Source organism: Desarmillaria tabescens, assembly GCF_030435595.1.
Source record: "Desarmillaria tabescens strain CCBAS 213 chromosome Unknown EV420scaffold_19, whole genome shotgun sequence".
Lineage (NCBI taxonomy): Eukaryota > Fungi > Basidiomycota > Agaricomycetes > Agaricales > Physalacriaceae > Desarmillaria > Desarmillaria tabescens.
Window position 1 is genome coordinate 1 of NW_026848318.1, and position 12,610 is coordinate 12,610.

Consider the following 12,610-nt stretch of genomic DNA (forward strand, 5'->3'; position numbering starts at 1 on the left):
TGTTCACCAGGAGGCAAATATCGCGATAGACATTCTCTTGTTGGTTAGTTGCCCATGGACTTGGCATTGATCTGTTCCTATATGCACCAAGCGATGTGTAAAGTTCATTCAACTTCACAGTCCATTGCTCCAGCGGCTCCCGAATCTACCAGACAGGATTAGGAAGGCTCTCACATTCAAGAAATGACTAACTCACGAAAGCTGGGATAGTATGAATGAGTCGGGATACACGAAAAGATGCAGGCCATGTCCATCACCTTTGCAAGGATAATGGTGTCAAGAATTGCGCCAAATTGGTCTTCTGTGGTGCTGATTTCATCGATACAGGCCTTTTCAGGTTCGCACCAATATCGGTCAGCAAACTGCTTCAGTGATCGTCCCATCGCGATATCTCCCAATTAATAGACTTTTCAGTGCAAATATGACATTAACTGCATCCTCAAGCTCTAAGGTCAGAGAAGCATCATACCTAAATTGATGAGTGAGGAGCCAGATGATGGACCAAGATAGGATTGAGATAGGATCTCATTTACTCCCTTGACTTCAGCTATTCGTGAACCCAGATTAGAATTTTAATAAATTATTTAAGTATTTATATATATTGATTTATTTTGAGTCTATAGCTGCTTATGGCAAATAACAAGTCTGATTAATAAAAATCACAAGACCTTATCCATATACAGCAATGGCAAGGTGCCGGGGGTGCTCAGGCACAATCTCATTTGAAATGAGCGTACCAGTCTTGTATTCCATATCTACCTGACCTGAAACTTCCCTCTCAAAATCTGCCAATTGCAAATAGACATTTGTCTCTGTTTGCTCACCCCTTCATCTTGCCAACCTCCCTCTCGGTACACGAAACTTGCCAATATGAAATTCCTCTTTCCTGCCAGTCAGAGTTCCAACAAGCCGCGAGCTTCTGGATCTGGCCTAGCTTTAAACATCGAGACGATGAGACCTACGATAAAGATGTTGCACCCTCTCAAACGACGATCCCATCTGACTCCCGACAGTCCTACAGTAAAAACCTTCCCAGCAATCTCCACGGTTCCGACACAATCCTGCGGCTCCTGAAGGCCTGGTTTCACCGCTCCTGAGACGGTAACCATCAGCTTTTCGACGACATCTCACCAGTCCAACTCCACCGTCTAACGGCACAGTGCTCACCCTTCGGCCTTCGTGCAGGCAAACGCGGGTGAATTCGGCTGAGCTAGGGCAATTTGCGACCCTAAGGCCTTCGAATGGGCTTACAGTGATAACGGCAAGCAGAAAACAAGAATGGTGCGACCTCAACGGCCTCCCTAAGGCAACGGGGTTTTCAACGGTGGCCAGGTCGTCGAGATTTCTTTCATGTTGTGTTGGTGTTAGAATTACGAGCCATTCCCCAACGAGGTGAGTGGCAAAAATGCATTACGTCTTTGGCAAATGCGGAGGGGAAAGGTCATAGACATGGCCGTGTGCGGTGATGGAGTTCAACCTTGATACTAAGCCTTATGGCTACTAGCGCTGAGATCTGAGACTTCAGTGTCACCAGCGCGTTTTATGATGGCATACCTCCCATCCATTTCTGAATCCAATGCGCTGACAAAGACAACATGAAGGTCGACGTTGAACGCAGCAGTGTCTCCATCGAAGCGTCTGAATGTAACAAGTGTAGATGGCATAGATCCTGCTGAATGTTGAGATCATCAACGTCCTCAATTGGCAAAAAGCATCAAACAGGTCGAACCAGCTCCTTCAAGTCATCGTGCTCGTCCGACTCCCTTGCTCTGGCCTTCATAATGTTGTGGCTGCGACTCTCCTAACTTCCGCTCTCCTACATGTTGGATTTCAACTCGGACTTAGAGGTGCACGTCCCGTGAAACTGTATTTTACTATATCCGCCCCATTCAAATACCACGAGTCATTTATGCAGTCCACTTTGGTATCATCCTAGCAAAGAAACCAGCTGGATTCTAAAATGATTGAAGCATTGAAAACAGGTATGGTTAACATGGGTAGCTTCCTTTCAGCAAGGTCTCTGTCGCCAGCGCCGCGGCGGACCCTTGTGAAGGCAACTCCTTCCGTACCTTCCGGAATCCGAACCTGCCACGTGTGTTTACCTTGCCGGCATCCCCCGATGGACCGACTCTTCATCATTACTTCGGGTACACTGTTTGCTTCATTTTACTTGAGCTCGATGCCTAGGATTTGGATCTCCATACATTGATATCGTCTTGTCTTCTCTTTCCTGGTCGACAGTCGCAGGCTCCTGTGCCAAGTTGGGCACTCAGAAGTAGGGCAAGTTCGGTGCGTTACTTTTGTTCTGCAGGACGAATATCACCGAAGATATAGGCGCTGTACTTAGGATGACCCGACGGTACACCCTTTCCATACTTTGGCTTCGCTCGATGCCTCAGGCGTAGTGCAGTGACCTCGTAATGGCGCATACATGCAGGGCTTCAATATAGGAAAGAAAAAGAATTGGTACGTAATCATTTTTCTCTCGCAGATGGCCAATCCAATAAGACGAGGTGCAACAGTCTCTAGAAGCATATCATGCGCCTAACGAGCCGAAACTTGGTTCACAGTCCTGGAATACATTTCGCCATGCCGTTCTCACTGTGATCCGACATGGACGACCAGTCGCCACCAAGTACCATGTCTGTATCATCATTAAAGCAACCTACTCGACAGATGTCATTGTGTGATTTACACGCTGACAGTACTTCTACTCAGCGGTACGTGCACATTCTGTCACCGGCTTATCTCGAATTGATGAAACGCTGTTGCAGATACTACGGTGTCTGCACTTCGAAACCTTACCATACCCACGTTTGACTGAGCCTTGCCCCAAAAACATTGGCGCCACCCCCATCGTGAAGCGCGATGTTCATCCAAGACCTCTTCTCGTATCGACAAAAGTGTACTTCTTTTGGGCCTGCACTTACACCCATGGGGACGGTGGCTCTCCGACTTGCCTATCGAGCGCAATAATCAATTTCTTTTCTTGTACCCTTTCCCGCTGGCACCTGTTCGTCTCTACGAGCATAGCAAGACGCACTGGCAACGTAATTTCGAGGGCCCACCCAGCTTGGTGAATCAGAGAACTTTGCCGAGGTAGAATTTGTCGTAGGGAGGGAACCGCGTTTGGCCGACACGATGATTTGAATGCACGAGCCGCGAGCCGCGATCATAACTAGTAAGCTGTGCATTGCCTACCTCGTTTATTCTGGTCTCAAATTCTCACTTGCTGCAGACTCGAGCAAAAAAATGATGCACTTGGTTTAGATTTGGAATTGCCGGGAGCTGATCTCGCTTTTCTGGACTATTGCCTGATGGTCTAGACTGTTATATGAAGTCGGGTATTTAGAAGATCAGGGTGAATTAGGTGCGCTTCTTCCACTTCTGCAGAGAACGATGAATGCGACAGATAATACAAGGGCTACATTGGCGCAGCATGGACAAGTCAATTCGCCCGCATCAGAAACTCGAAGGATTTAATCAACATGCCGCACGATGCCACGTTGGAACCCTGTTCGACATTGTTGGCATGACACCAAGGATCATACACGATTCGACCGAATCTTCTCGCCTCGAAAATGTTGCACATAGGCACTGTCAGGGTGTTAATAAGAATCCATCATGACATTCGGTGTGAAGTGATGCGTCATTTTGTCGTTGCAGACGGCGAATCTCATGACAAGATAGATCGTTGTGACCACCGAAGTCTCAGCCACGACAATGATTTGTTTTCACCTTGCTTAACCGTTTCAACAAGTACCAATACTTTACACGCAATGTTGGTTCACGTCGGCTCTACTCTGCTTGGGTAATAGCCGAATGGTTCCTATTCAAAGTTTACCCCATGAAACGGTAGAGCAGTCGACCAACATGAATGCATATCTTATAGGCAGCAAAAACTCGCGGTTTTTCTCTTCCGCAGTCGTGGGCAACGTGGGCGTGGATATCGAACGAACGACCGTGATGCATGTATCCGCATTCATTTCGTGTAAATGACAAAGACTGTACATGCTGGTGGATTATTCATGCTAGCACTTAGTAAGCCTCACCAGAACTTTTATGTATAAAATCTAAACTAAATGATGTTTCCCGCACAGTACCAGCATGATCAATTTTTACGACCTTCCGTCCAAAGCAGCCTATGCTCCGGGAACTATGATGACCTGGCGCGCTAGGTACGCATATTTCCCGCTGCAGGCGTGTTCTGAAACTAACGGTTCAATGTTAGGTATGCCATAAACCTCAAAAATCTGCCCTACCAGACTGTCTACGTCGAGCTACCTGATATCGAGGCCCTCGCTAAAAGGATCGGCACCGCCCCCGCCAGCACGAAATCCGACGGTGTCTCTCCCTTCTACACCATACCCATCATCCAAGATAATTCTACGGGCGCTGTCGTCTCCGACTCTACCGCCATAGCGGCCTATCTTGACAAGACATACCTTCCTCCGGACCCATGCTCTTGCCTACCGGGACGATAACCCTACAGCTCACTTTCGCCGATGCAGTCAGTGACGCCTTTGACCATCTCCGGTTACCTCTCTTCTATTCGGACTTGGTGGTGAAGACGAACGCCCGGACGGCAATTTATATGAGAGAAAAGTTTTCCTCGGTTTCTAGTCTGGAGGCTCCGGAGGACAAAGAGCGGAAGAGGTTGTGGGCGATTACAAAAGAGAAGCTGGCAAAGATGAACAAATGCTTCGAAGAGAGTGAGGGTGACTTTGTTATGGGGAGTGAACCGTGTTTTGCAGATACGGTGCTTTGCGGGTTTTTGTGGTTCATGAGGAGGATGGTTGGAGAGGAGAGTGAGGAGTGGGAAACCTTTATTTCTTGGAATGAGGGAAGGTGGGCAAAGCACTTGGAGAACTTCAGGCCGTACGAAAAGATTGTGTAGGCAAGGACGTCGCGAACGAATACCAATGAGCTGCACTTGCAGATTCTTTCTAGCGACTACCACGGTGTGATTTTCTCTCTGAGGGTCGTTGCCAGTTGCCCTTCGAATCTCAGGTCTAGTTTCATCCCCCTTAGAAGGGCCGGTGCACCTCGAAACTTCCGTCGCGCACCTCGCTTTCCCTGGTGATATGCATGGCAAGGAAAGCTCATATTAGTGTGTCATATTCTCAACGAACATAGTCAAGAACATGACGAACTCCGACAAAACGGTTTTGCTGTTCAGATCTGGTGCGATATTGTGAAAGCCATCCTCTTTGTAATAACTTGCACGCTCTGAGCCTGGATTGGTCTCGTCTGCAGACAACTAAAACTCCTCGCTTCCGGGAAATTGACACGAGAATTTCGGATTAGCATTAGTAGCATCAGGTAGGTAGGGAGGTAACCACGTTAACCCTTAGCTACGGGCCTATTTATCTCGGCACTACGCAGAGAAGTACGAATGGTAGCTGCCTTCGCAACTATAACCTTCAACTTGTGATATAAAACTGCCTGCAGGAACCAGCGCTTAGTCCCCGCTGGTATTTAACGAGGGAAGTCAAACCGACGATAATGGAGGCAGAAGAATTCAAAACAACAAAGTTGGGCGTGATGCGTCGCATGAAGCGCCAATACCGTAGGTTGACCCAGGTTTCAATAGATGAGGCCAAGCTTCAAGCTTCAAGTTCAACGGACTTGCGTTGTTCGGTGGTATCAGGTTACCGACGGTTGGTATTGTTGTTATAGAATAACCACTTCTCCAAGTTCAGATTGAAACATCAGATCCTTGCATGGGATGACCCGTTGCGATCAGGAAGGTATTCCGAATTCGCGTCGCTGTTTAACTATTAAAGTTCTTTATGCTATATATACAAGAGTTCTTCTATCTAGAATTGATGCTCAAGCGCTAGCTCAAGCTGCCATGTGGTGCAGTGCCGCCAAGACCTTGCCCAGAACAACTTTCCAGAATGTACTTGGAATGTACGGCAACCGGCTATCATAAATAAGCATTGCAAAGATCACGGTTGCTCCTACGTTTATCGGACTCTCCGAATGTAACGATGAAGTTGATTGTTGGCACTTACCTTCAAATTCAATCTATCCTGAGTGGGTTACAATACGAACCCAAGTACTAATGGACTTATATATGTTTACTAAAGCGTACTTCTGCAACCTATCGAGTCTTAAGAAGCATACTCTGTCTCTTAGATTACCGTAGATCAGAACCGTAATAGTTCTTAGCCCGACTAGTTTGGCGTCAAGCAACCCTGAGGATATATGTCCGATCGGCTCGATCGATATCAATCAGGCACGTTGGGCAGTCAATGGGCAGTACGTCCCGGCGTCTCCTTCTTCGACCGATTGTCGACCGACCAAGTTGTTCCCCACGCTCAGCTTGAGATGGCCACACCCGACCAGTACGCTTTTAGAAAACATGTCACCAATACGTGATGCTAATACATGTTTCATTGAGATAGACCAAGATGTAATTTTTGGAAGTCCTTCAGCTGAGAGCTCTGGATGCATGCCAGACATTAGTGGCCCCGAGATTGCTGATATGAACTGCAGGAGGGGCAATATGAATCGATGTGAGGAGCTATCGAGTAAGTTAGCGAGAAAGAACGAGAAAACTTGAAGTATTTCAAGTCGTACAGTACTGTTCAGGATAGCGATGGCTAAGTAGATCGGTTATCATCAAGTTAAAGTGCGACAAGCAGCTCGGACTTACTATTGCCAACAGGTACGAAGGCAAGCAGGGGCTTTGCAGCTTGCGGGATGGAAAATACTGAACTTACAGTTGGACTCCTCGCATCGAATCTAGAAAGGGCACTAAATGAGAAGAATGCAAAGTGCCTAGTAGCACATTGCCGCACGTATATTTCAGGCTAAGTGGCAGAGATCAACACTGGCGGCGTATATGTTATAATAAAGGACATACAAGATTGACGGCATGGCCACATTGAAGGTAGACATTCCGGACTCTGAAATGAGTTATTGAGTGAGTGAGTAAATGCAATGATTAGATGTAGCTCACTGGCGACGGCGGCACATCATAAAACAGTGGCAAGAGAATACAAAGGTGCAAATACGATGTTGTATGGCAAATAGGAAATTGAAGGACATTATAGTCCACCGCCCTGTTTATAAACTGGTAAGAGTCAGAATGACCAACTTCCGTTGAGTAACTTACTCTGGAAAAGAGGGAGGAATTACGTATTTCCGGTAGATAGATTTAACCAGAAAGCGTCTAACATACTGAATTTTTTTTACTGTTCTAACACATCAGGAGGCGCTTGACCTGTCGGAGTAATACTGTCAGAATTCGAGCTAGTTACTCACCTCACGATGTCGCGAGTTGGCTATGAATGGCGCCCAATAACTCAAAGTCGGCGCGGTTCTACAGGTGGCTCAGTTTCAGTTGACAGCTTCCGAGGCAGGTAAACATAGCAAAGAGTCAAGATTCAAACATTGTGCGCGTAGCAAAGATGACTTACCGCTGTGATTCTAGATCCAATCAATAAAAAAAACTGTATGCCTTGTTGATCGTAAATGTAACCGACCATGAGTTAAGAAATCATAGGCACATGGAAACAAACTTACAAAACTTTACTTCAGCATTATTGCGATGTGAGAACGGAAGCATCGAGGCCTGCTTACAAATTGAACATTGGGACTTGAAAAGCTGAGAAGCGTTTCCAAGGTCACCAATATAGCAGCCATATACCCCCACTAATGATAAGGTCGGAGAGAGTTCATCCCGGAGGCCGGATTTAGGCGTTCTTCTTTTCCTGGCCAAGCGCCCTCACCTTCGAAATTAGACAACCACCTTAGGACTTTCCGGGGGATATTGTGAACGTGTAATTACTATAATTGTTGAGAGAAACGAGTTACCGAGAAGCCTGGCGAGAGAACACGTCGGAGAACAAGTGGTCGGCATATGTTCTTCCCCTTTACGACGGTAGCGTTACGCAAGAAGCGAGAGCACGACGTATCAACTTGAATGCCGGGATGATATCTTTTAGGATCTAGGTTTATTTTCACCATCGGTACTGCTGAAAATTGCATGCCTATGGTAGGGATGTTAAAAGAACATTAAACGCCTAAGAAATTTCCGACCCAGCATCTTGGGGGCTGACTATAACTTCAGCTGTCAGGATTAAACTTCGTGAGTTCCCATCATTGGATCGTATGTCCAGTTGTCATGGATGGACCGTGGTATCCGCCCAACGAAGCTGTGTTAAACTCAGAACAAAGGACGCAGAAACTGCTGTAGAGCGAATACGAGGGTCTAGGCCTGAGGATCAGGTAAATCTCTTCTTCTTCTTCGAATTTTGATGCCCGCAATGAGAAATACCGAGATTTTAGTAGCACCGCTCAGCATCCTGCGCAGACAGACAACCTCCGATTCAATGCAAGTCAGTCCCCTAGAAAAAGTTCGACCCACATCAAATACATCTCGAGCCAGATGTATCAAGGCTAACCTTAAGGATGTAAGCTTAACTCCAGAGTTCACATAGCGCATATAACAGGCAAATTTCTACATTCTTTGTCAGTGACCTGAAGCGGTGAGCTTCTTAGAGGGTAGTTTTTGGAAGCAAAGGCTCCTTGATTTGACGCCACGGTGATAACTACTAGAAAGCTTCGTCCACAAGACCTGGCAAGGACATACAGCGAAACCAAAAACTATTGGTGTTGCGGTTTAACATCAAAAATGCGCTCACCCCAGAAAAGTCACAGAACGAGCAAGAACACCCTAAGTGTGACTAGAAGAAGGGCGACAGCCCCTTCCAATTTTCGCGGCAAGTGGCAATGCTCACAGATCAGAAAAGATCAGAAAAGCAGATCATCTGAAGATAATCACAAAAAGTGAGAGGAAATAAACTGTTATAACATAAATCAAGCCAACGGAATGGAAGTATAAACTACCAGAGGGTCGTATAAGGAAATCCCAGAAGAGTGTGTACTCAACGGAGCATGCAAGGAGGAAGTCAAGTTCGACACAGGCGGCATCTGCTGATGCTTACAAACCGTGAAAAGAGGTTCCGGTGACACAGCGACACTTACCAACTTCCGCTGCAGCCAACTTGAAGTCGCAGCTGCTCTTGATTCTTTATGTCACTGTCTTCGAAATGAATAACGGAAAAGATATAACCATCCGCAGATCTGAATGTAACTTGCTTTTTGCCATTGAGCAGCATATGCTGTACGGAGACATACCGAATGTGTATCCGTTCCATCCGTTCCCACCTTTATATACTTAGCCTCAAAGTACTTGATGCATCATGAATTTTTTTTCTCCCCACTACCCTTCAATGGCTGGGAATTGGCGAGCCCTGTTATTGTCCCTGAGATCCAGCCCTTGTAGCATTGAAGTCAACTTGAATGGAAGCGTCCTTCATAATCGAACCTCGTGGTTTGAAACGCCATCTAAAACCAGCGCGCGCTCAAGCCGGCATTTAACGAGAGAAGTTGACCTGACGACAGCGTAGAAGGCAGCCTGAGAAAAAAAATTGATGCGGCGATGTCGGTTAGAACTTAGCTTGCGAAAAGATATGAATATATGCTGTGTATCACGAAGCGCCAATATATCAGACTGGCCTTTTAAAGACGGCTTTCAAGAGTAAGTATGATCGGGACTCGAATGTTTACCGAGTTCGATGCTCTCTCATGAAGCACTGACCAGTGGCTTACCTGACGTTGATCAGGTACAGTCCGGTTATTATAACCCTAAGTAAATCGTCGACCCACATCTGCTCCTGGGGAAGTTTATCATCATTCCTTCGCAAGCATCTGTGATGCGAATTTGATTGATTCCTTTTCAAGGGACTGATAAATTGAAATAGGTTGATCTTCCAGCTTCCCTGGTTCGTCCAGTACAGACCGTGGATGCTCCGAGTTGATGTTCTTCATATGTTGAACGTGTGAATATGCTTTTCTGTTGAAATTTGATGGTTCGAGCTCACAATAATTTGATATCTGTCCCAAGTTGCGATATGGACGAGGCACAGTCCTCGGGTTCAGAGTAACGTTCCGAGTTGGACTTCACATAACAACCGGCTATCATTGAAGAACCCGGGGCCGGACACAAACGAGATTCACTTAAATATGAACAGAGTAATTTTTTGTGCGATTAGGTCGGTACCATTTCCTATGTTCAAATTTTATTCTCTTGAGTCTCCACGACGTTAACGCTGAAGCTGATTACCGACACTTACAAACCTGAGATAGTCTGATCAGTGGGACCAGAGAGGTTGTAACTCTAGTAAAGCATACTATCGTAGCTTACGATTCTTAATCCAAGTCCTATATTCATCGGATGCGTGAGCACCCTTATTCCCTTACTCCGGATATCAAGCAAGTAGTGGGATATGAATACCGCCAGCTGTTAAATTTCTAAACCCGGTCGGCTCAGTTGATGTAGATGAGACACGGAGAGACGAGTTTTTATGCAGGATATGCCAGTGTCTAGGTATAATGCTAGTCACATAATGAAACTATCAGCGTTACGATTTGGAGGCAAGCTGGTACAAGGGATGCTTCACCTGCGGCTCAACAGCCTTGGTATTGCAAGCAGGGCAATATGAACCAATGTGGGGGGTTATCAAGAATGTTAGCGGGAAAGGACAGAAATATTTAAACTGTCGTCGTACAATACTGCTCAGGATAACGACAGCTGAAATATATTAGTTAGTCGCACCGCACTAGATGGGAACAGTCAAGACATACTATTGCCAACAGGTCTGCCGACAAGCTGGCGGTTTGCATTTCGCAGGATGGAAAAGACTAAACTTGCAGGTAGACTCCTCGCACGAAATCTAAAACAGTGGTAAATATGAGAGGAATGTCGCAATATTGCACGCGTAGTAATCGTTATACAATTTCTTCGGGCTAAGGTAATGACGATCAGTGGAGGTGGATGTGTCAGACGTAGAAAAGCATACCAGGTTGACAGCGTGTCCACATCGGGTGTAGACATTCCTGACTCTGCGAAAAAGTTATTGTGAATGGATGTAACGGTAAGGTGTAGCTTACTGGCGACGGCGGCACATCGTGGAACGAGTAGGAAAAGTGACGAAAGTGAAGAAGGGATGTCAAGCTGATGTTGACAGGTAGTAGGAGGATGAAGGACAACATAAAAGACCTTCCTGTTAATAAACTGGCAAGACCGGCAGCGGAGATTTTCTTCGAGTGATTCCATATATGAACAGGCTAGATTTGTCTGTAAACCCTGCGACCGGAAGGAAGATTATACCAGAAAGCGATTGACCTATCGCAGTATCGCAGTTCGGGGTATGGCTAGTTCACTGCACCGTGGGTGGGTCATGAATGACACCAGACGACTGAAAGCCATAGTGTAGCTAGTTGGATTACAAGTGGGTTCCGAGACTAGCTGCTACTAGACAAACAAGGATAGCAAAAATTAGAACGTCGTCATGAAGTCAGAAATGACTTATCGCCGTGATTTTCGATGGAGTAACCTACACACTTTGACTCATCTGGGCGTAGGGGTCAGTCACGGAATCAGAAAACCGGACTGAAAGCTTACAGCCGCTTCCGTAGGCCTGGTAATGAAGAAATTTTGCTGTATCAGGTAAATGAAACATCGGAATTCGTTATCTACCGAGCATTGGGACCTTCAAAGGTGCGCAGAGAGGTTCTGAGATCACCAAGTTAGCCGGCGGAGCCATAAATATAACCGCGTCAAGCTCGCAGAAACCTAGTTCATAAAGACGCTCAAACTGTCGAAAACGACCCAAACGCCAACCTTGCCTCAAAGGTTGGTCGAAATGACAGCCGAAGACCGATGATGGTCCATTTTTGTCGGGTTGGGGAAGAACAGAATCGAGCAAGTGCGAGAGTCAAGGTTTTAAAAACATATAAATACTGGTGGGGATTGCGCAAAGCGTAGAAGGACATCAGCTAGTGTAACCAAACAGCCTTGCGAGGGAGCCCCGGCCCTTTTGGGGTGCAAGCGTCAGGATAGCTGATTCTTTTTTGTTCGTGCTTTTCGCATAGCCCGTCCCAGGGAAGTGCCGTCACAATAAGGAACACTACGCGTGATCCCCATCAGCAACACAGGAACAGGTTCGACTTCATAGCAATCGTCAGCTCGAGCCCCGTATACTATTGGGGGATACCGTAATGACGGTTCCCGCCGAGAATAGGAACATTTTGTGATAGGTACGTGAAGAGAAGGAAGAAATCTTCGTTCCGGTGGTTTGTAAGTTACGAGAGATCGCCAGGTTGGTGTCGCAGGCGAATACAGCTGTTGATCTTTGATTTTGTCGAGAACAGGCACCCGTTGAGTATTACTTTCGCTTCTGGCTCGCGGCTTACTCCTGGACGAGCATTAAAACACTAAACAAAAGGCGAAGTATCACAGAGCGAAGGGTCGCATAGAAAAGGATGACCCGATGAATACTGATCCTGAGGACCAGGTAAACACTTCTTCTAGATTTCAATGTCCGCGGTGATAAGAAAGCCTGGGAATTTGAGCACACTACGCAGACACGCAATCTCCGAATCAAAGTTCGATACCAGCCTCCGACTTTGAGGGATCACCGATCCTCCCTCATCGAGCCTGGTAAATCTATCGAAGCTGAACTTGAAGTTTGAAGTTCTGGACTGCAGCCCCCATAGCCTCATATAAAAACGGTTTCTCACTGAGCCGATAGAC

At 46.4% G+C, this 12,610-nt stretch overlaps 3 protein-coding genes across 3 annotated transcripts; 1 reads left to right on the forward strand and 2 right to left on the reverse strand.

The window, feature by feature from the left end:
* Nucleotides 1-4,020: 4,020 nt before the first annotated feature.
* Nucleotides 4,021-5,303, forward strand: EV420DRAFT_1545226 (uncharacterized protein). Its single transcript, XM_060473261.1, is given in 5 exon segments — nucleotides 4,021-4,041; nucleotides 4,059-4,070; nucleotides 4,099-4,178; nucleotides 4,232-4,400; nucleotides 4,493-5,303. The coding sequence occupies 3 exon segments, from the start codon at nucleotides 4,108-4,110 to the stop codon at nucleotides 4,895-4,897; spliced, it is 645 nt and encodes a 214-aa protein (XP_060330199.1). The 5' UTR covers nucleotides 4,021-4,041; nucleotides 4,059-4,070; nucleotides 4,099-4,107; the 3' UTR covers nucleotides 4,898-5,303.
* An 807-nt stretch (nucleotides 5,304-6,110) lies between these two features.
* On the reverse strand, nucleotides 6,111-7,145 carry EV420DRAFT_1545228 (uncharacterized protein; the record flags this gene model as incomplete). The annotated part of the gene is made up of 8 exons (XM_060473262.1): nucleotides 7,124-7,145; nucleotides 6,968-7,070; nucleotides 6,872-6,914; nucleotides 6,807-6,818; nucleotides 6,662-6,750; nucleotides 6,586-6,608; nucleotides 6,318-6,529; nucleotides 6,111-6,254 (listed from the first exon to the last, which is right to left on the reverse strand). Coding segments are annotated over exons 2-7 (308 nt in total), but the record flags the coding sequence as incomplete, so codon positions are not given.
* A 3,238-nt stretch (nucleotides 7,146-10,383) lies between these two features.
* Nucleotides 10,384-11,216, reverse strand: EV420DRAFT_400471 (uncharacterized protein). The gene is made up of 4 exons (XM_060481976.1): nucleotides 10,966-11,216; nucleotides 10,875-10,917; nucleotides 10,660-10,821; nucleotides 10,384-10,606 (listed from the first exon to the last, which is right to left on the reverse strand). Exons 1-4 carry the CDS (start codon nucleotides 11,065-11,067, stop codon nucleotides 10,437-10,439), a joined length of 477 nt encoding a protein of 158 aa, XP_060330201.1. The 5' UTR covers nucleotides 11,068-11,216; the 3' UTR covers nucleotides 10,384-10,436.
* Nucleotides 11,217-12,610: the final 1,394 nt, after the last annotated feature.

Coding starts and splice junctions, on each gene's coding strand:
- EV420DRAFT_1545226 (XM_060473261.1), top strand. CDS start 4,108: ATGATCAATTTTTACGACCTTCCGTCCAAAGCAGCCTATGCTCCGGGA. Junction 4,179..4,231: donor ATGATGACCTGGCGCGCTAG/GTACGCATATTT, acceptor GTTCAATGTTAG/GTATGCCATAAACCTCAAAA. Junction 4,401..4,492: donor ATAATTCTACGGGCGCTGTC/GTCTCCGACTCT, acceptor ATAACCCTACAG/CTCACTTTCGCCGATGCAGT.
- EV420DRAFT_400471 (XM_060481976.1), bottom strand. CDS start 11,067: ATGTTGTCCTTCATCCTCCTACTACCTGTCAACATCAGCTTGACATCC. Junction 10,822..10,874: donor GTGGACACGCTGTCAACCTG/GTATGCTTTTCT, acceptor TCATTACCTTAG/CCCGAAGAAATTGTATAACG. Junction 10,607..10,659: donor CGGCAGACCTGTTGGCAATA/GTATGTCTTGAC, acceptor AATATATTTCAG/CTGTCGTTATCCTGAGCAGT.